This window comes from Linepithema humile, chromosome 2, assembly GCF_040581485.1.
Source record: "Linepithema humile isolate Giens D197 chromosome 2, Lhum_UNIL_v1.0, whole genome shotgun sequence".
Lineage (NCBI taxonomy): Eukaryota > Metazoa > Arthropoda > Insecta > Hymenoptera > Formicidae > Linepithema > Linepithema humile.
Window position 1 is genome coordinate 27,029,260 of NC_090129.1, and position 22,938 is coordinate 27,052,197.

General features: G+C 31.4%; 1 protein-coding gene across 5 annotated transcripts; it reads left to right on the forward strand.

Moving 5' to 3' along the window:
• Positions 1-1,820: 1,820 nt before the first annotated feature.
• Positions 1,821-22,239, forward strand: LOC105669088 (basic helix-loop-helix transcription factor amos-like). 5 transcript variants are annotated; one of them, XR_010888318.1, is made up of 7 exons: positions 1,821-2,237; positions 6,383-6,540; positions 6,948-7,059; positions 9,536-9,580; positions 9,700-9,911; positions 10,820-10,929; positions 21,044-22,239. XR_010888318.1 is itself a non-coding variant. In XM_012361837.2 (6 exons), the coding sequence occupies exons 1-6, from the start codon at positions 2,131-2,133 to the stop codon at positions 21,148-21,150; spliced, it is 741 nt and encodes a 246-aa protein (XP_012217260.1). In that variant the 5' UTR covers positions 1,825-2,130; the 3' UTR covers positions 21,151-22,239. The 5 variants fall into 5 exon arrangements, 4 of the variants coding, with proteins under 4 accessions (XP_012217260.1, XP_012217261.1, XP_012217263.1 ...); XM_012361837.2 differs by lacking the exon at positions 10,820-10,929 and having other exon boundaries at positions 1,825-2,237; XM_012361838.2 differs by lacking the exon at positions 10,820-10,929 and having other exon boundaries at positions 1,825-2,237; positions 9,703-9,911.
• Positions 22,240-22,938: the final 699 nt, after the last annotated feature.

The window sequence follows — 22,938 nt, forward strand, 5'->3', positions numbered from 1 at the left end:
GCAAAAAAATATAAAATAATATTATGTTAATAAAGTGTAACTTGATAAATATATAAGAGCACATGTATACGTATTTTACATAAGTTTAATGTGTAAATACTAAAAAATTTATTATTTATCATATACCAAACACATATTTTCCTTTGTGTCACATCGGGTCAATACGAATACAAATGATACAGAGAGTGTAGAGGGAGAAAAATAGTAGAGTCTCACAGTTCCCCATGTTCTCTCCAAACGCGACAAATTGAGATGAACAATGATTTGTAAGATACGCACGCAAGCACGCACGCACGCATACACTTGAAATTTATCATATGATACTCTAAACGGCATGCTCCCAAGCATTTGCAAACTGATAAACTTAAATAAAATGATACGTACTCGAATTACATCTGATGTGCTTCATAATACGGTTTCGACGAAATGTAATAAAAGAATTTTTTTCTTAAATTAAATAAATTTAATGATTTTAGAATCAACTTAATCGTGAAAATGTAAAATTTCTGTAAATAATACAAACTCCTCATAACAAAACATTTGGTGAATGTTGTTTTGACGTTTATTATAAAAAATCGAATAAAAAATTGAAATGCGTTAAGAATAAATATCTAAATTGAGCGTGTGATCATCGTTTTCTCGCAGCGGAAGAATTGTACAAGAAAACTGCACCGTGTTTTTTCTCACAGGTTTTTTCTCGAGGGTAGAATCTCAATTATATGCATATCGTAGCTCGGGCTCGCCAATAATAATTCGGCTATGCCTTCGATGAGGCTCAACCGCGAATTGTTTCCCCCTCCCCCCTTCCCTACTCTTCCACACCAAACTCGTTTCAACGAGGACAAAACTTTGTCCGGTCTACATGTAGTTGCTAGGTACAACCCTGGCGAACCACTATTGTGATCGTATTAACACCTCGCATAATTGCACCACTGCGCTTCTCTCATCGCGCGTGCACTAAACACGGCTCATTTGAATATTGGTCCATTCATACATTGAGAAAGCTAATATTCGTGTCTTTAAAAGAGACACCGTCAAATCGGCCCAAGTTCCCGTCATTCTGTACATGTTATTTTTGATGATGTTTTCTCAGGCTGTCAAACGAGATAAATACAATTTGCAAAATCGATGACATTAGATTTTCGTTTGAATTGCACTTTAATGCATTGTATTTTCTGTGTTAAAAACGGAAAGAAGAAATACAAAAAAATATGTAAATTATTAAAAAAGCATAAATATAAAATTGTATTATTGAATTACATTTTACTTTAAATATAAATTTTTTATTGGCAAAGAATAAAATTTTAACTTTCCTCTTTTTTGTATTTTTTTTGCTTATTTAGGTTGACACTATTTCTAGTCGTGTGTTATAACGCCAAAATTTCATAATTTGAATACACAAAATATGATATCGCATAAAAGGGAAATATGTCAAATAAATAAAACAACAGAAAGAGACCGAAAGCAAAAGGAACGTAAAGATAATCATTTTTAATCAAAGGAAAGCTCGCAATATTTCATCCATGCATGACAAAATTGAAAAACCAGCCTGCAGCTACGCTCCCTCTTTTTCTCCTTCGTTCGTGAATAAATCCACCCCCGCATCCGCTGCTGAGATGACGACGAGCTGCAATGGGTGGGAATAAATAAAATCTCTGCAGGGGCGCGTTCCACGTTCTGGCTGATAAAGTCCTTGCTAGAACGTCTGCCCACCAATCCTGTGCACGTCTGATAATCGCATCCAACACGCGTCCTGGCTCGCCATTGGTTGTAAACCCGCCCAGGGGTTGGTATCGATCATCCCTCGTGCAAGTCCGGCGCTTTTCATATATATAAAGCGGTCTCCCCAGGGATACCGCCGATAGTTCAAATGCGCGTACTCCCCGTGCAGACACTCCCGTGAGAAGAATCAATCAATCGATCATAGCGATAAAAGATTAAAGATCGAAATATTGGCGTAAAGTTTACCACAATTCAGCATCGCAGAAGAACATTCCGATTTTTTTTAAAAAAGATTAAAAGATAAAAATAAAAGTTAAGCCACATTTAGTGGAGTTATTTCGTGTTGGTTCGTGGTATATAATTGCAAGAATATCGACGACGACGAATGAGATTGTGAAGACGCGCGTTATGGCGAATCACCATCCCGCGTACGACTTCGAAGACAGAGGTCAGAGAATCCGCCATCGTGTCAGCACTACGTCAAGAACCCCGGATTCCACTGTAGCTTGTACAAGGTAAGTACTTTATTTTTTGAAGTGTTATCTTTAAATATCAACTTTTGTATTGGCATTATACTTAAGAAATTGATTTTTATACAATATAAAATTGAACATAAATTTTCATATAATTAATATTTAAAAAATATGTCTGGTGTTTCTTCTTTCATTTTCAACTAAAAAATATGTATAATATTGAATAATCATAAACCTCAATAATTCTTAAGATTATTAGAAAATAATAGAATAATACAGTATTATACAGTTATACACGGAATGTTGAAAATGATATGAAAAAAAATATATTAAAGCCATAAAATTATTAGAAAATGATTGTAATAACTCTAATAATTAAAAATTAATTAAGATTTAACAGTAGAAACCCAGGTAGCACATGCTCGTTTCGTATACATTTCCTATATGTATCTAATGTTTTTTAACCATCAAGCATCAATAAGAAACACTTTTGAAATCATAATTTAAGAAACGTTTTCCACGTTTTTAGAAATTTTTTTATTTTTACAGGAATAATAACAAAAAAATTTTTTTTAATTTTATTTGTGTCTTAATCTTTTTCATATATTTTTTTTAAATATAATGTTGTTTAAATATTTTTTAAAAAATTTAATGTAATAGAAGTTACATAATTATAAGTTTAATTAATAAAAATAATTTAGCATAAGAATTTTTTTTAAATACTATATTTTATTATATTTGTGATTTGATATTATGATATATTGATATTTCCTATATTTATAATGAATTAAATACTATTTTTGTGATATTTTATTGTAACATTTTATTGTAACATTTTATTGTAACATTGCAAAAAATATATTAACTATTGCATTTATATGAACATATATATATTTTTTTTTCCCCACAAATAAAAGAAAAAAAAACATTTTTTCCTTTATTCGCGAAAAAAATTTGCTTTTTCTTTCGGAATTAAGAAAATAATGCATTCATATATATGTATACAGGGTGTTTTATAATGTCCGTGCCAACGCTCGTGTACGGATAGAGTGCGGTAAACTGAATAGAAAAGTCCTTTACCGTTTTGCAATTTTCGCAATAGTAATTGAGATATTAATTAAAAGGGATTGACGAATAATCGCGCGTTGATCGCGGCTAGATCGTAGGCTGTACGCTCTAGGCGTGACAGCAATGAGAATCGCATGGCAACGAAAAATAACAACGCATATCACTCCTGCTCTCGCTACGTGTTATTTTTCGTTGCCATGCGATCCTCGTTGTTGTCACGTTTAGAGTGTACAGCCCACGATCTAACTACGCGCAACGCGCGATTACTCGTCAATCCCTTTTAATTAATATCTCAATTACTATTGCAAAAATTGCAAAACGATAAAGGACTTTTCTATTCAGTTTACCGCACTCTATTCGCACACGAGCGTTGGCACGGACATTATGAAACACCCCATATATATGTGATGTGTGTGTGTGTGTGTGTGTGTGTGTGTGTGTGTGTGTGCGTGTGCGCGCGCGCGCGTGTGTGTATATATATATATATATATATATATATATATATATATATATATATATATGTACCAAGCAGCATGAATGGCTTTTAGAGCCACTTTTTCCAACGTCGGTTAAGTCTAACCGTCTGTTAACTTTTAAGAATAACCAACTTAAAACTCGAAACTTGTATATGTCGTCAATCCTAAAATTTCAGTATATTGATAAAAAATGTATAGAAATTGACTGTAAAAAAAGATTTTGCAATACTAACACTATATTATTATATTATATATAATATTTAGCTTATGAGAGAAATTTTCTCCTTCAATTACAATATTTCATTTTTCATGTTGGCAACCCTGTAACCGTTGGTTAAAGTTAACCGACGTTGGAAAAAGTGGCCTTTAGACAACTAAAAGACAACTAAAAAATGTTTAAAAAATTTTAGACATCTTTCAGATGTCTTTAAGCATTTGTGCTGCTGGATAGGTATATACATATATATATATATATATCTCGGTGTTCTATTTTAACTTAGACAACGTAATATCTCCAAAACAATGTGTTATAAAAAAAAATGTTTTATATAAAAGTTGTAGGGTTTAGAGGAAGAAAAAAGATAAGCGTATTAGTTTGACCTTGGGTGGAGGTGCTTCAGAGATTTTCATCATTTTCTTAAATAAAACTATCCTAATTTTTTTATATAAATCGATTGCTCGCAATATTCGTCATAAAAGTTATAAGGATAGAATGGTCAAAAATTGAATGGTTTACGAGATTTTATACTTTAATTTGACATAATTTTACACAAACTATGAAATATCTCTTTAAATATTCATTTTTTTCAATTATCTTATCTCAACACTTTTATGCACGAAATAATGAGAGGAATCAATTGGTATAAAAAAAAACACATAGTTGTCTTGAAGAAAAAATATGTATTATAGTTAAAATGAAATCATATATATATATGGATGTATTATTTTTTATTAATTCCGTGAGAAAAAATACATTTTCTTCGCGCATTGATAAAAGAAAAAAAAAACGTTTTGTTGAACGTTTTTTAAACGTTTTTGTCGGAAAAATAACGTTTCTCTTAATTCTTTAAATTAACATTTTAACCAATGAGAAACGTTTATAAGAACTGTTATGAAACGTTCTGAAATGAACATGTGCTATCTGGCAACTCTCATTTTTTTAAAAAGGTATACTTAAGAATAATGTTTTAATTTTGAAAAGTATACATAAAACATCTACTCATTTATAATAAGCCCCTACCCCCTCCCCCCTCTCTCTTTTTCTCTCTCTCTCTGCGTGTATATGTAAAAAAAAAGAAAAATAAGTATATGTTACATGTGTCATGATAAGAAAATTGTATGACTCAAAAAATTAAACATTATATCAGTTCAGAAGCTTTCTTGAAATTTGATAGTGTGAATGCTTTTTCTAAATTAAATTACTTATTTTTTCGAATAATATATGTTAACTGACATAACATGAATTCAACGATTTATATGATTTTAAACAGGAAAATTGAATATAATTTCTTGTATTAGATACTTCAAAATGCAATAATTATATGTACTAAACATTGGTAACTTTATTTTTTAACATGGTAACAATTTGAACAGTAAAAACAATGTTAAATCTACATATTATTTATATATGTTTGCTATCGTAAATTTTGTTCTCTATAATTGATTAATCAGAAAATTATTTATAATAAAAAAAATTAAAATATTAGTTTAGAGAGAGAGAGAGAGAGAGAGAGAGAGAGAGAGGGAGAGGGGAAAGATGGGGGGTAGGAGAGAGAGAGAGGGAGAGGGGAAAGATGGGGGGTAGGAGAGAGAGAGAGGGAGAGGGGAAAGATGGGGAGTAGAAGAGAGAGAGAGAGAGAGAGAGAGAGAGAGAGAGAGAGAGAGAGAGAGAGAGAGAGAGAGAGAGAGAGAGAGTGTGTGTGTGTGTGTGTGTGTGTGTGTGTGTGTGTGTGTGTGTGTGTGTGTGTGTGTGTGTGTCATATAGAAGTACGCTTCAAGTTGTAGTATCCGAAAAAAAATTTTTATATTGATTTTGTGTTCTTATATTGTGTAATGTCTAACCGAGTACAAAGAGTATCATTTACAGTATGTAAAAATGTTACACCTAGATAATTGTTTAGCATAAATAAAAATCGTTGAGAGAAGGGGACAATTGGTAGAGCATTTATTTTACAATAAAAACATAATGAATTTTATAGCATGACTTATATAAAAAATATGAATATCATTTTATATATCTCAAAACTTAGTTAATAATATAAACAATTTACTATACATTTTATAAGAAATATTTATGTTAAGTTAGTTCATCAGATATTAAGATCTATTTAAATAATACATCGATATATTTAGTAAATTATATTTAAGAAATATGTGTATAACAGAAAACAATATCGGATTCTTAATTATTAATTCAAATTTTATCAATACAATTTTACACTAAAATACAACTTTTAATAACTCTACACAATTAAATACTTATATGGCAAATAAATAAAAATAAATAAAAATGCAAAATATACATATGTACGATACACATATGCTTGGCTTTTCTTCACTATAATAAGAGAATAAAATGTATCATATGTTGAGATTATGTTTGTTTTTTATTTTAATTAATTTTGCATTATTATAATTTTACAGTACGCAATATTATGTGGGGCCTAATAGCGATATTACTGAAGAAGATTTGGCAGAATTACCTTCATGCGTTTATGCAGGCAGATCTACGCAACATATCACACATACGTCGCCACATACACATTCTCCCTTGCACTATCATATGCCAGTTTCAACACCAGGTAATAAACGTTAAATAACCATAATGCAAAATTTAACCGTTTGACTACTACAATGAAAGAGAAGATTTATCACATGCTGTTTGAAAATTACTAATGAAAATGATTGCATTCAATTGTAGTATAATTATTAAAAGTCGAGCAGCTGTTAATAAATTAAAAGATATCATTCATTTTTTATTAAAGTAATCATGTATTAAATAATATCAAATTCCATATACATAGAACATGAAAATAGAATAAGAATAAGAAAAGCGCAGATTACACTTATACTAATTTTTTTATAAACTTGTGAAAATAAAGGAGCGCCGATAACATAAATAGTAATTTTTAGATAGAAAATGAAGGAGTACTTTTGTAATCAAATGGTTAATCTCCTTCAATTAAATTACATTATATAAACTTTTCAGATCATAATGACTCGGAGATGAGCGGCGTAGAAGAGGGTTATTACCCAAATGGTAGCCCCTACAGAATTCAACGACACGCCGCTAATATACGTGAAAGAAAACGCATGCTCAGGTAAGAAATTTAAAAAACTAATTAAATAATAAAATTAAATAATTTGTCCTTATCTCAGGCATATACCACCCCAGTAAACACAAAGTAACATAACATTAATATTATAATTTCCCACTCAACAATATAATCTTCTTCTTCTTGTATATATAAAAGAGCTTCTTGACTGACTGACTGACTAACTTAACCCCCAGCCCAAACGGCTACACCGATCGACTTGAAATTTTGATGGTATATTCCTACCATGGTGTAAGTGCTCACTAAGGGAGGATTTTTTAAATTCCACCCTTAAAAGGGTGAAAGAGGGTGAAATGTATTTTTACGAATTTCTTTATTTCTTTTATACAATATGAGATATCGACAATATGAGATATCGACTTGATTTTTGCTTATAAAAGTTTCTCATACAAATGCCTAAAAATCAATTTCTGGATTTTTTGAAATTCTACCTTTAAAGGGGTGAAAGGGGGTAAAATGTATTTTTTGTAGACAATCCCTACCACTTTTAGTATTTGCTCTTACAACTTATTTATTGTTATTTTAATATTTTAAGAATTTGGCCTCGATAGTGTTCTTTGTAGAGGGCTTTTATGTGCAATCTGGTACCATTACAATATTTAGGTGGATTCAGGCTTCGCTACAATATGACTGGAGTCCCTTTAAACGACTTTTGGAAAATATCACTTCCAATACGTATGATTCGGTCACACTATTATCTCGGGCGAAGCCGAGACGGGGGATGCTAGTTGTTACATACAAAGCATGTTATGTTGCAGTTACATTGTTGAGTGGGAAATTATAACATTGACATTATATTACTGTTAGCTTGTATTTTATTACTGGGATATTAATAATTTTATGCGCAAATATTTAACTTCCAAGATAAAATAAAAAAAACTTCTAATTTAAATAAAAAACAATAAGATAAGTATAAATGGTAAAATTTCATGCATTGCATATTTTATTTAAAAAAGAAATATAGTTATAAATATAATTATATTTTATTTTTGTTTAATATCAAATTATCCTGTTTCCCAAAACAGAAACTTCGTTCTTGTACGAAAGTCATGCCAAGTATGCGCTTGTATTAGCAAGTAAAATCTCAAATATGTTAATACAAATAAATGCAAGGTAAATAAGCATTTTAGGTTACACATCACCGACTTTGTTGTCATTTAAATATGTTGAAAAGGAGGTTGTTCTGAATAATTCCCCGCAAAAAATCAAGTGGGAGGCAGCATTGATTTAGGAAATATAATAAATTAAAGTTTCACAACTTTTGATGCTTCTTTAGATGTTATAAACTAATATTCGGGGGAGTTGCAGCATAGTACGCAATATATGACTCCAGCGTAGGGCGCAAAATTGTAATAAACGTCAATAATTTTTTAAGTGTGTAAAAACATGTAAAATGAATTGATCGCTTGGTCTGCAATGACTCGGCATAACGGTGAAAGTAGGAATTTTAGGAACCCTTTTTTTCTTTTTTTTTTGCTTCGCGCGAGCCGCTTCCAGTATAAGGGCGCTTAAGACGGTTGCAACGCCCCCGCTAATATTACAAACAGTGAAGTGAATAATCTGTTATTATTTGATTAAAAGAATCTGTTTACAACTTTTACGCGTGGTCGAGAGAGAGAGAGAGAGAAAAAGACGGAGTCCTTCCTCCTCACTCCAAAAAATCTCTGACAAAAAATAACGAATTTTTCATTAAAAAAATAAAACATAAAAAAGATTAAATTTTTTCGCGCTTTTTATGAGAAAATATTATCTTCAGTGGAATAGGTCTAGTGGGAAACCACTTTAAAAAATACGTTAGTAATAATACCTTATAGGGTAAATCGCCAGTCGCGAATGCTCCGTCTTATCAGAAATAACTAGAAATAGCGTTTTTCAATTAATAGTTGCCAAATGCTCCTTCGCGACTGACGACGGAGCATTTGCAATTCATTGTAGAATGGCCCTAAGAATCAATGTGCAGTTTGCGGCGCAATAGTAAACAGCAATAATAGGTGGGGGAGAGGGGGGGAATGTTTGTTTTCCTTCCACATTTACTATCGTGTATGGGAAGGGGTTTATTAAAAACGAAGACAGACATGAAACAGACGTCCCTATCCAATATAACTCTTTTTCTTCCACAATGAACCATCGCTACTCTTTCAAAACTCATTCCATTATAATTGTTATATAGCTCACTGCATAACTCATGCTAAATGAGATTTCATGGAAACACCCTTTAAGTCTTTTTCCTCAATAGCGAAAAAATTGGACAAGTTTCCCGTTATATAAAAAGTTTACAAAATGATTTTAAATATAATTTTTTTTAATAATTCAAACATTATTTACGGATAATATATCCGTAAGAACAATAAACAAAAAATTTTTATATTTATTTTTCTAATTAAATATGTTTTAAAGTAATAAAAAAAAAATTTGAGATTATAGTTTATACCCAAAATTCTAAATTCTAACTTGTGTATAGAAGTCTTGCCGTCCTCGTCTTGCACCTACTTTGCGCAAGACTCTGGTGAGTCTTTTAATACACAATAACATTTTTTACTTTATATGATTATATATATAATATATTTTTTTCATATTTTTCTCATATATGCATGAACAAATTGTCAGTGTGATTGCAATTTTTAGCAGCATCAACTCGGCTTTCGACGAGCTTCGAGTCCACGTGCCAACATTTCCTTACGAGAAAAGGCTGTCGAAGATCGATACTTTACGTCTGGCTATAGCTTATATTGCGCTTTTGCGCGAGGTTCTAGCTGCCAGGCTCGACCCATTAACGTACGTTGAGAGGTGCCTTAGGGGTGAGATAAATGGCGAACGCGCCGAATGGAATACAAGTGGTAAGCTTAATTTTATAATTTACTAAATACAGTCAGCTGAAGTCTCTTTATATTCTTGACATATCAGAATTAGGAACATCTTTTATATTTCGTTCTATATTCGGGTATTTTTGTCACAATCTCTATTCTTATTCTAAGAAATTATAAAAAAATTGATGGTATGCTCCTAGACCCGCTTCTTTAGTTTAAGGTAATTCCAACGATTTCTAAATTATTTAAGATTTATTTGAAACTTTAAGAAATAAATATATACAATGTTAAAAGGCAATATCTCAAAATTTTTTTTAATTTTTTACTATGTAGTTATTAAAATATCTTTTATTTAACAATATATTTACTTAATATTATAGTTTTCATAGATCATAGTAATCAGACAAAATCGGACAATTTTGTTTAATTATAGGAAAACTACTTTCAAATAACATATTTACAAAAGAAATTGAATATAGTTAGATACCCAGTACAAACACAGAACATTTTGTAGTAATATTGCGGCAATGTTGCAATGTTGCTGCAATGTTCTGTATTTGCTGGGTACATATCTTATAAAAATCGTATTTAAATTTGTATTGAATAATTTTTATGACAAAAATGACATAATTTAATATCGTGTGTGAGAAGCGGAAAGACGCAATAAGAAGTAGCAATAGCGCATAATGATTTTTCTCGCAAAATTTAAAATTAGAAACCAATTTTAGTTTTGTAAAATAAACTTACATTTTTTATTTTTTTGCAAATCATTATATATTGAATATAGTAGTATATACATATATAATAAACATATATTGTATAAACATATGTCGTCGTTACGGAAAGTACAGTCAAATGAAACAAAAACTGTTTCGCCTACTCTGTTTTTACAATATTTTCTTTATACATCTAACTCTACTTATTTTCTATATTTTTAGCAGCTATATTTATATCGTTGGAAGCACCTTAATATATGGCCAGCAAAGATGAAATAATGTCTGATAAAAAACGACATGTGTGTATGATGATTGAAACAAGCTTCAAAAAAGTATGTCTCATTTAGAGTACACTTGTTTTAAGATTGCTCCATGTTTTACATCATTTCTTTTTTGCAATTTGCATGTATTGTACAAAGGTGAGAAAATAGCAAAGAAAAATTAAATTGTTATGTATTAATGAAAAAAAAGATGTACAATCCGGACACATTTTCCGGACATATTTTCATGAATAATATAATTATGCGCTACGCGTGAACTTGGCGCGAGACACTACCGTGTCTCTTGATAATAATTAAAAACTTGATCAATTTTCCGTTATAAACAATGCTTGAAAATACGTGAAGAAGTATACAGTGACTATATGAGCAACCAATGTGTGATGATCACACATTGAGAAATATGTGTGAGAAAATTAAATTTTTAATATACAGGGTGTTTCAGATCAAACGCAGGTCCTTGAAGGGGTGGATAGATCTCGATAACGTGAGTAAAAAATGTCCGTACAAGAAAATTGTGAGATCAATAGTTTTTGAATAAAATGCATTTGAAGTTAACCAATCACGGGGTTCGCATTTTGCGCCGTCAGGAGCAGCGCGGCATGAATCATTCTCGTTTACAATACAATCTGCCACATCAATTACATATTGTTTAGAAATTATTATTAACACTCTCATATTAGTAAATATTAAAATAAAACTCAATTGTTTTAAACAATCGCTTGTGTATAAGAAATAAATTCTTCTGACGGCGCGAAATGCAAACCCCGTGATTGGTTAACTTCAAGTGTATTTTATTCAAAAACTATTGATCTCACAATTTTCTTGCACGGACATTTTTTACTCACGTTATCAAGATCTATCCACCACTTCAAGGACCTGTGTTTGATTTAAAACACCCTGTATATATATCATATGGCGATAATAATTTTTGTTCAAGTGGTGGCGCTTCAGAGATATCAAGATCATCTTCATTTTTTTTAATAGAACCTAATTTTTTTATATAAATCGATTTCTCGCAATATTCGGCGTAAAAAGTTAACTATAAAAAAAGTTGTACACTATTTCTATAAAACTCTTCAATAAAACTCTTGTACATAAAGCTGTCGTATATATTACAAAAGATATCTTTCAAAAAAAGCTGTCATATATATAATTAACCCTTAGTCCCGACTCATGGGTCGTTTTCGACTCAAGCGAAATTTCAAAGTGCTGTAGGTACCTCTATTTCTTAATAACAAACTATATAAAAAAATAATTTTTATCGAAATATTATGATTGGGACTTCAAGTTGAAGGTTGAAAGAAGCTCCATGAATTTTTTCAGATTTTTTAAAGCGTTTTTACTGATCCAAATAACGCAAAGACGCAAACGACCCATGAGTCGGAATTAAAGGTGCCGAAAAGAACCGTCGGGACTAAGGGTTAACTATATTATATACTATATTTTACCATATTTTACATATACATATATATATATATACTATATATATTATACTATATATATTATAAAAAAATAAATACATAAATAAAAAAACAAAATAAAATTAAAAAATTTTTTTAAATATTTAAAACATAAAAATATTTAATTAAAAAATATAAAAAATTTAATCAAAATAAAAAAATATTTATTAAAAAACGCAAAAAAACTTGACGCTGCTACACCACAAAGTATTATAAAGCAATGAAATTAACATGTAGTTTACTGTAGCAGCGCCAAGTTTTTTTGCGTTTTTTAATAAATATTTTTTTTATTTTGATTAAATTTTTTATATTTCAAGTTATTTTAAACTTCAAGTTATTTTTTTAATTTTATTTTGTTTTTTTATTTATATATTTATTTTTTTATAATATATATAGTATATATAGTATATGTATATATATATATATATGTATATGTAAAATATGGTAAAATATAGTATATAATATAGTTAATTATATATATGACAGCTTTTTTTGAAAGATATCTTTTTTAATATATACGACAGCTTTATGTACAAGAGTTTTATAGATATTTTATAGTATATATAAAATATGGTAAAATATATAATAGTATGTAATATAGTTAATTATATATTAGGTGTTAAACTTAGTTGCCGTTTCTCACAAGTAGATGGTGCTAGCTACAGACGAAATAAATTTTGATGTTTAAATTTGCTTGTTTTATGAAGAATAAACATTGGTCAATACAATTTAGTGTGCAAAGATTGATTATTGTGTGAACAGAGATTTTTTAATCGATGAAAAATAAATCGTAATAAAGTATTTTTTCGACATGTATTTCTCCACTATTTCGACATGAAGAAAACTGCAGCTGAAACGCATCGCTTACTGTTCAAGACTTATGGTGAAGAAGTTCCATCAAAAACAACGTGTATAGAGTAGTTTCAACGTTTTCGAAGTGGTGATTCTAGCGTGGAAGACAAAAAACGTTCAGAACAGCCGAAAAAGTTTGAGAATGCCGAACTTCAAGCTTTACTGGATAAAAATCCATCTCAAACGCTTTTAGAATTATCGAAAGTGTTAGATGTTACTCAAATGGCTGTGTGCAAACGTTTACATGCGCTCGGAAAAATTCATAAGGAAGGAAAATGGCTGCTACATGAGTTGTCCGAAAATGCCATCTTAAACCGTTTGTTTATTGCAACTTCTTTGCTTGCCAAGCAACATAAAAAGAGTTTTTTGTGGCGTATTGTAACCGGAGATGAAAAGTGGATCTACTTCGATAATCCCAAACGGAGAAAATCATGAATGGATCCCGGGCAACCATCCACTTCGACACCAAAACGAAATATTCATGGGCTCTGCTGTGTGTTTGGTGGGACCAAGAAGGCGTGCTTTATTATGAGCTGTTGCATCCAAATCAAACTGTTACCGCTGATCGCTACCGACAACAACTGCATTGATTGAATGATGCATTGATGCAAAAAAGGCTATCCGTAGCTAGTAATCGACGCAAAATGATCCTTTGCACGACAATGCGCGACCGCATGTTGCAAAAATCGTGAAAGACACACTTTCGAAGCTCAAATGGTTCTTCCACACCCAGCGTATTCTCCAGACTGGGCTCCATCGGATTATCACCTTTTCCGATCGATGCAACACGCGCTCGGAGACACACACTTCTCCAGTTATGAAGAAGTTCAGAAGTGGGTGGATGAATGGTTTTCTACGAAAAATAGCGCGTTTATTTATTTCGTCGCGGAATTAGTCTTCTGCCAGAAAAATGAGCAAAAGTCATAGAAAATAAGGGAAAATATTTTGATTAATGTATTTATTTTACTCTCTTTCTAATGAATGAATTTTGTAAGACAAAAAATGACAGAAACTAAGTTTAACACCTAATATACAAAGTGATTCAAAATAACCGTATGCCCTTAAAGGGCCATATTCCTGAGCGTATTCTGAGACAACTTTTCCTTTGGCAAAAGTTTGTGCAGAGCTTAATTTTCAAGTTATAAAAGAAAATAGTTAGCGTATCGTGAGTCGAGTACAAGAAACAAGCAGGGGCGTCGAAACTCATTGTTACACGCGGGTGTTTACGTGAGGCACCTGTTACAATCAGCTGACACTCACGATACACAAATACGTATACGCATCTCTCTCTCTCCCTCTCTCTCTCTCTCTCTCTCTCTCTCTCTCCCGCAATGAGACAGATCCATATCGAGTAAAAGTTTTTCCACTTTCTTATGGTTCACGTTTTACGTTTCAAAACACAACACATTCACATACTCTGTTCACTCACTTCATCGATAAAACGAGGAATTTATTTAATGATCACTACTAATCACTCGATGCGTGAAAATTACTCGAAAAAAGAAACACGTATTTTTCGAGTAATTGTGTATCGTGAGTGTTAGCTGATTGTAGCAGGCGCCTCACGTAAACACCCGTGTGTAGCGGGGAGTTGCGGCACCCCTGCTTGTTTCTTGTACTCAACTCACGATACGCTTACTATTTTCTTTTAAAATTAAAAGTATATAAGGCTCAGCTGATTACTAAAATCAATTAAAATCAATAGAAGCGTAAAGAGCCATAATGCTAGTTGATCGTGCGAAGGTTAAGATATATTCGATAAAATTGTTTACATCAATCAAACGTTTCGATCTGCCATCAGGCCTTCTTCAGTGTACATTAGTAAAAATACAAATAAAACGGAAAAATTCCTCGCAAGATTCAAGATAGTGTGAACGATGTGGAAGACATAAAAATCTTCCTTTCCACCCGATTGTAGTTTGGTAGAAAAAAGTCAAAACTACAATAAATGCAATGAAATATATGAGTAATACAAATTAAAATAAGAAATAATTGGACCGGAGATTGTAAACTATGATATACATACTTGAATTACAATTCATGTTGAAGCGCTAGTCCACGTAGAGAGGACGAGGTGGAAAAAGAGAACAGATATTTTATCTCTTATTATTTTACAAGTCAAACTCTTAGTGAAAGAGATATAGCCCAGAAATTATAAGATTCACGAGTGAAGGTATAGAAGGAGGGGGGAGTGGAGGGGGAAAAAAAGTAAGGAAGGAGAGAAGGTGGGGGTATAATAGGATAGATAGAAGAAAAGGGAAGGAGAAGTATTTTTATAAAGGAGGAAATAAATTAATAATGGGGAGGTATGCCTCAGGTAAATGATCCATGTCGTTATGATTGTTTAGGCCTGCGTTTTGCCTTTTAATAAAAACCATTTCAGAGATTAATCTTTTTGGATAGGAAGGTTCACCGTCAAGTATCTTTTTTTTGTCTCAATCAAAATCGTGGGAGAAATCTAACCTATACTTAGATATGACTGAAGGAGAACAGCTTTTTTTATTGATGACATTCTTATGTTCTTTTAGTCTAGTGTTAAGCTGTCTTTTTGTCTGTCCAGCATAAGTCATATTACAGTCCCGACACGGAATCATATAAACCACTTGGCAGTGTGAAAATTTGTTTAAATTATCTTTCCCTGTTTTTATAAAGCATTTTAGGTTATAAGGAATTGAGCAGGCTAGTTTAAAATTAAAAGTTTTCGCAATAGAATTAAAGTCTTTAAAAATGGATGAGATGTAGGGAATAGTTAAGAAAGACTTCGAGTTCTTATCATTAGAATCATTGTCAAAATCTACTGCTATTAAAATATTGTCAATTTTTTTATTGTGTATTAAGAACTTTAATCTTTGGTAAATAACAGAATAAATAAAACTTAACGGATAACAATTATTTAAAAAGATGTTAATAGCCAATGTAAAATTTTTTTTGTGGAATTTTGGATGGGAAAGTAGAAAGATTCTATTTTCTTTTATAATTTGAAAATTAAGCTCCACACAACTTTTGCCAAAGGAAAAGTTGTCTCAGAATACGTTCAGGAATATGTCCCTTTAAGGACATACGTTTATTTTGAATCACCCTGTATACGACAGCTTTTTTTGAAAGATATCTTTTTTAATATATACGACAGCTTTATGTACAAGAGTTTTATAGAAGCGTTTTATAGAAATAGTGTACAACTTTTTTCATAGTTCTTTAGTCCCATTTAGTGCCATTTCTTGATATATTTTTTGTAGAAAGTATATATAATAGCTTTTTTGAAAATTTTAATATATACGACAAGTTTTCTTGAAAGGTTTTAATATATATGCCAAGTTTTTTTGAAAGGTTTAATATATACAATTTTTTTGAAAGGTAAAACAATACAATTTTGTTTTAGTTGTGACAAGAGCGTGTATTTGGTGCCTTTTTTTAACCTTTTTTTAAAAAAGGTAATTTTTTGATAGATATTTTTTTTTTGTAATATATATACGATAACTTTTTTTGATTTAATATATACAACAATTTTTTTGAAAGGTAAAACAATACTGTTTTGTTTTGATTGTGATAAAATTGACTGGAAATTATAAATGTTGAAACTAATTTAGGATCTGTCAAAAAAACACACGTTTCAGAACTTTAGTATAATTTGTCTAAAATAAATAAAATTAAATAACAAAGTTTAATATTTCTGTTCTATGTATCCTAAATTAGTTCCAACAATATTTATAATTTCTAGTCAATTTTAATTTTGTGTATTACAAGATTTCTTGTCGAGTTTATGTTTATAATTTTTGTTTCCTATTTTCTACGATATAAAATTGACTGGAAATTATAAATATTGGAACTAATTTAGGACAATTACAAAAATTGACTTATGCTATATTTTTTTATATATAAAATTGACTGGAAATTATAAATACTGTTGGAACTAATTTAGGATACGTAGAATTGAAATATCAAACTTTGAGATATTTAATTTTATTTATTTTAGACAAATCATACATTAAAGCTTTTTGACAGAATGTATGGTAAAATTAAAACACAACACTTATAACCTATATTAGTGCTCGGAATTAATTGAAAATTTCAGCCGATTTCCGCAGTATACGCTTCCTTTCCTCTTCTTATCACGCAACTAATTCCGAGCACTAATCTATATACATATACACTTATTTCACTTAATACACTTATAACGAATTTGATCACTCGCACTACACTGCACTACACTGCTCTGGTGAACACTAATAAAAAACTGGTGAACACTAATAGCGTTTTTCACTGAGCCGCACTGAGTGCGCACCGAAAACTTGTTCAGTAGCAGCAGCACTGTACGAGGTTACCGAAAGTGCGAGTTTCTTGCACTCCCAGCTAAACAATAAACTACATGTGTCAAGTGCCAAAAAGTGCAATATTTCTGGATTTACGAAAAATGATGGAACAATCAGAGGAATTAAACATTTGCTTTAAAGTCAATAATGACATGCTGTCATCAAAACTTCAATCAAGTGAAATAGATTTATTCAATAAATTGATAATGTGTCAAAAATGATAATATGTCCAATTCAGCAGAGGTAGATTTACTACCTCCGTGAGTTCTATTAGACGGATAGAATTGTGAAATTGCGTAAATATCAATTATTTTATAAGTTGTTGCTCTTGCAACACGAAAATGACTTATAAGAGACGGTGTCGGTTGAGTGCAAGATGGCAGCGCGCGATATTTTTAATGCTCTTCAATTGCTAGATTTGCTATCTTCTTCATCATCTAGCAGTGATGAAGATGAAATAACAAAAGGAAATCCACAAAAAATTCCAAAAATCGAAAATTTTATTAATGTTGTACATAATCTTACGGATAAGGACGTAAGTCGTGATTATATATTTACTATTTATTAATAATTTAATTGTTGCTGTACAGGTATTGTTTATTGTACTGTATTGGTATTGTATTATGTAAAAAAATATATACATGTGTTGTATATAAGTGCTACAAATAATTATATATTATTGTTACAGTTCAAAAATCATTTTCGTGTTGCAAGAGCAACAGCTTATAAAATAATTGATATTTACGCAATTTCACAATTCTATCCGTCTGATAGAACTCACGGAGGTAGTAAATCTACCTCTGCTGAATTGGACATATTATCATTTTTGACACATTATCAATTTATTGAATAAATCTATTTCACTTGATTGAAGTTTTGATGACAGCATGTCATTATTGACTTTAAAGCAAATGTTTAATTCCTTTGATTGTTCCATCATTTTTCGTAAATCCAGAAATATTGCACTTTTTGGCACTTGACACATGTAGTTTATTGTTTAGCTGGGAGTGCAAGAAACTCGCACTTTCGGCAACCTCGTACAGTGCTGCTGCTACTGAACAAGTTTTCGGTGCGCACTCAGTGCGGCTCAGTGAAAAACGCTATTAGAGCTCGTGTCGAATTTATGCACTAACGTGCAAAAACTCGGCACTCAACTTCTCACTGAAACAGCGCGCTCCGTCTCCGTGCGCACCAAAACGCCCAGTGAAATACGTTGCTCTCATCTAGTGCGCACCCAGTGCGCACCAGTGCGACCAGTGAAAAACGCTATAAGCAGCCTTGAGTATGCACCAGTGCAGTGATGCAAGATCGAGCATCCTGCATTAAGCACTACATGAGGGGAAGAGCCCCCACCATGGCAGCACCACACAAGCGAGCATCGCTGACGTCACGCGTCCGTGTGCGCTCGCCGTTCCAATAGCGTATGAGTCGTACGCTGTTGGAACGGCAAGCGCACACGGACGCGTGACGTCAGCGATGCTCGCTTGTGTGGTGCTGCCATGGTGGGGGCTCTTCCCCTCATGTAGTGCTTAATGCAGGAAGCTCGATCTTGCATCACTACACCAGTGCAATGTAGTGCGAGTGGCCGAATTCGCTATTATTTTTTTGACACATCTTCTGGAAGGTTATTTGGTAAGCGCAGCTATCTGTGATAGCGCCACCAACATAAATCTAACTACTAACATGTCAATAGCTATCTAGTGATGAAAAATAATAACTGTACATCCTAGAAAATTAATAATTTTTTGACATTTCGAACTTTAGACTTTTATATGTTTATTTATAGAGCACGTAGAGCAAAAACAAGCATACATTTATTATATATTTTGGGTATGCGCTATCGATTGAGACTATTATCAATTCGATCAACCCAGGCATTATTGAATTCCGATAATCTCGGCTCTCTGGGCTCTTTGGGCTCGCGTAAAGATACACGTTTGGTCTCGCCGTTGCGCGTGAACTTGGCGCGAGACATTACCGTGTCTCTTAATAAGGGTAGAATAATCAAAATTGAATGGTTTACGAGATATTTTATACTTTAATTTAACATAATTTTACATAAACTATGAAATATCTCATTAAATATTCATTTTTCAATTATCTTATCTCAACACTTTTATGCACAAAATAATGAGAGGAATTAATTGGAATAAAAAAACACATAGTTGTCTTTAAGGACAAAAATTATTATCGCCATGTGATAACCCCCTTCGTACCAACTTAAGTTACACAAATTTTCTTCTGGACCTTATAGAATCGAAGATATTTAAAGTGGTAATAATTATTGCCTCACCCTGTATATATTAAGAAAATATATATATATTTATTATATACAGGGTGTCTCAAAGTTCGCGACCCAACCGTCGTGTACAGATAGAGCGGGTCAAACTGAATAAGTAAGTCCTTTATCACTTTGCGAAATTTTCAATAATTAATTAGAAAATAATTAATAAAGATCCGCCAATCCGCGCAAGTATTCCCCGAGCGCCGAGCGCGCGCCGAGTAGGACCCACCCAGCATAGCATAATACAAAACGCGGGTGTGCATAGCTAGCCAAGAGAGCGTCCCTCCCACTGCTCTGCCGATCTTTGTATTATGCTATGCTGGGTGGGTGCTACTCGCCGCGCGCTCGGCGCTCGGGGAATACTTGCGCGGATTGGCGGATCTTTATTAATTATTTTCTAATTAATTATTGAAAATTTCGCAAAGTGGTAAAGGACTTACTTATTCAGTTTGACCCGCTCTATCTGTACACGACGGTTGAGCCGCGAACTTTGGGACACCCTGTATATACAGGATGTCTGATAATTGCTGAATCACCTCTCGGGTGCAGGTAGAGCGGGTTAAACCGAGTAGAAAAGTCCTCTATCGTTTTGCAATTTTCGCAATAATTAATGAGAAATTAATTAAAGAAGATCGGCCAATTTGCGCGAGTCTAAGCGCGCGGCGAGAAGAGACAGCTCGTTGTTACGTGGTCGCTAGGACGCAAGGATCTAGCGTTACACACCACTCGTATGTGCCGTTGTCATTCATAGAGCGCTCCTCCCAACGATTTATCGCGCGCCTAGTAACCAAATAACAGTGGGCTGTATCACCACGGGTCTCTTCTCGCCGCGCTCTTAAACTCGCGCGAATTGGCCGATATTTTTTAATTAATTCCTCATTAATTATTGCGAAAATCGCAAAATGATAGAGGACTTTTCTATTCGGTTTAAACCGCTCTACCTACACCCGAGAGGTGATTCAGCAACTATCGGACACCCTGTATATATATATATATATATATATATATATATATATATATATATAATTTATTATATATATTAAAAATCATACGAACCAATTAAAAGAAAACAAACGTAATCAACATTTATACAATATCTTTACACTCATCTTTACACAGTATATCAAAGTTAAAATCATCAAAGATGTGCCTATTACTGTAAATATTTAGCGGAAAAATTAAGAGTTACGTGTTACATTACAAGTTATACAATATTACGATATTTATTAAGGCGTTAAGTATTGCGGTTATTGTTACAGATCTAACAGCACGTTTGTCTTGGATAAATTGGGAAAATTTGGGTGTGAACCCAAACCGACGATCAGTGCTTACTACACTTGCACTGACAACCGACAATATGAATTAAGCATCCATATGGCGAACATTTTTGCATGGCAAACATTGTCATGTGGCAATTGCTTTTTTCTTTGTAAATATCTTCATGTTGTGATAGAAAAAAAAAGAAAGAAAAAGAGAATAAGAGAAAAGAACAGTAAAAAGAAAGCATTAAGGAAATTTGAACGTGTAAGGCCATACTTTGAAAACTCGCTTTATAAAATATAATTATTGTTTTTGTCAATATGTTTATATTAAGTTTACTAATATTTTAGATATCGCACACCACAAGAAAAGTGACACAAATAAAAAAATAACAAATTATTTAGGAGAAAGAAAGGAAGAAACTGCGTTGATAACGAATAATAATGTTATTAATAATATTATGAATTAGTTTTTATCTCAAACTCTGTCGCAAATTATAAATCGTCTAAAGCGAGCTTGATTTTACGGACATAATTTCACATGTCTATGCTTGGTTAAATAATAATTTTAAAATTAATTACAATATTTACGGCAGCATTAAATACGGACTCACGCGGAAAGTATTCGAATTCAACTTCTATCACCTTTCCTGATTGAAGACCTATATATAGATATATTTAGAAGACAATCCATACATAAAAACAAACAAAATTCGAAAAATTTCGATTTGTATCACTTGTCTTATGGGTATGCGATATATTTACAAATTTTATAATATAAAAGTAAATAAGTGAATAAGTTATTTAAAAATTTTGATTATTCTAAAAGATACAGGAAAATTATTAATTCTGTTAATTTTTAACTTTTTCAAAATTTTTTTCCTTTTTATTCTTCGATAAAAATTTTTTAAATTTTGTAAATCTTATTATTTTAACATGAAATATATTTGTTAATAAAATATATTTTTTTTATATTATTCTACATATTATAAAGTATATGTATATACTTTCTTTTCATAAAAATCAAATATTTTGTCATAGCGTTCGAAATTCCTTACAGGCTTTTTCACGATCTCTGTTTCAGTTCACGTGCAATATAAGTGAGTATTATATTCAGTATCTACGTGAATATGTAAAAGAACTAGTTAGTACAATTTAGTATATCTGATTTCAAATAAAATCTATGCTTTATGAAACTCTTAATTGTTTTTAATATTCTTCACACAATGATAATCATAGGAGATATTAAATTATTTATAGAATAATAACGAAATATTGTGCTTTTATTCTTGTGTACATATCATTATTGACTTGTAGGTACTTATTATGATTTTAATAATAATTTTAAAATTAATTATTTACGGCAGCGTTAAACATAGCGAACTCACGCAAAAAGTATTTAAGTTCAACTTCTATCACTTTTCCTTATCGAAGACCGATGTATTTAGAATACAATCCGTGCATAAAAACAAACAAAATTCGAAAAATTTGGACCTGTATCACTGTATTGCATAGTATGTTTCAGTAAGAAGAATAACTTTCAATAACTTTTTATGTGCTAAATACAAGTTCAACTTTAAAAGATATTCATATGTGTATATCAAATATTGACAAAATTAAAAAAATGTATGCTAAAAATAACGATTTTTGCCATATTTGCAATTATTTACTATTAAAACTTTTTTGCTTTATTTACAATATCTTAAAAAATTTATTTTTATTTTTAAAATAGACTTTTTCTTCAAAAATAAATCTATTCTCTTACTTGCTGTTAATACGCATACATACATTATTGCTAATATTTATTAACTTCTCCTAAAATTGCAATGTGCTTAAAAATATATTCACTTGTATACAGCAGTCTAATTATAATAAATATTTATAAATAATAATTA

What these genes read in the sequence shown, in the direction of transcription:
- LOC105669088 (XM_012361837.2), top strand. Translation starts at nt 2,131, where the DNA reads ATGGCGAATCACCATCCCGCGTACGACTTCGAAGACAGAGGTCAGAGA. An exon ending in TATGCCAGTTTCAACACCAG is followed by an intron (nt 6,541 to 6,947) that starts GTAATAAACGTT and finishes TAAACTTTTCAG; the next exon opens with ATCATAATGACTCGGAGATG. An exon ending in GAAAGAAAACGCATGCTCAG is followed by an intron (nt 7,060 to 9,535) that starts GTAAGAAATTTA and finishes ACTTGTGTATAG; the next exon opens with AAGTCTTGCCGTCCTCGTCT.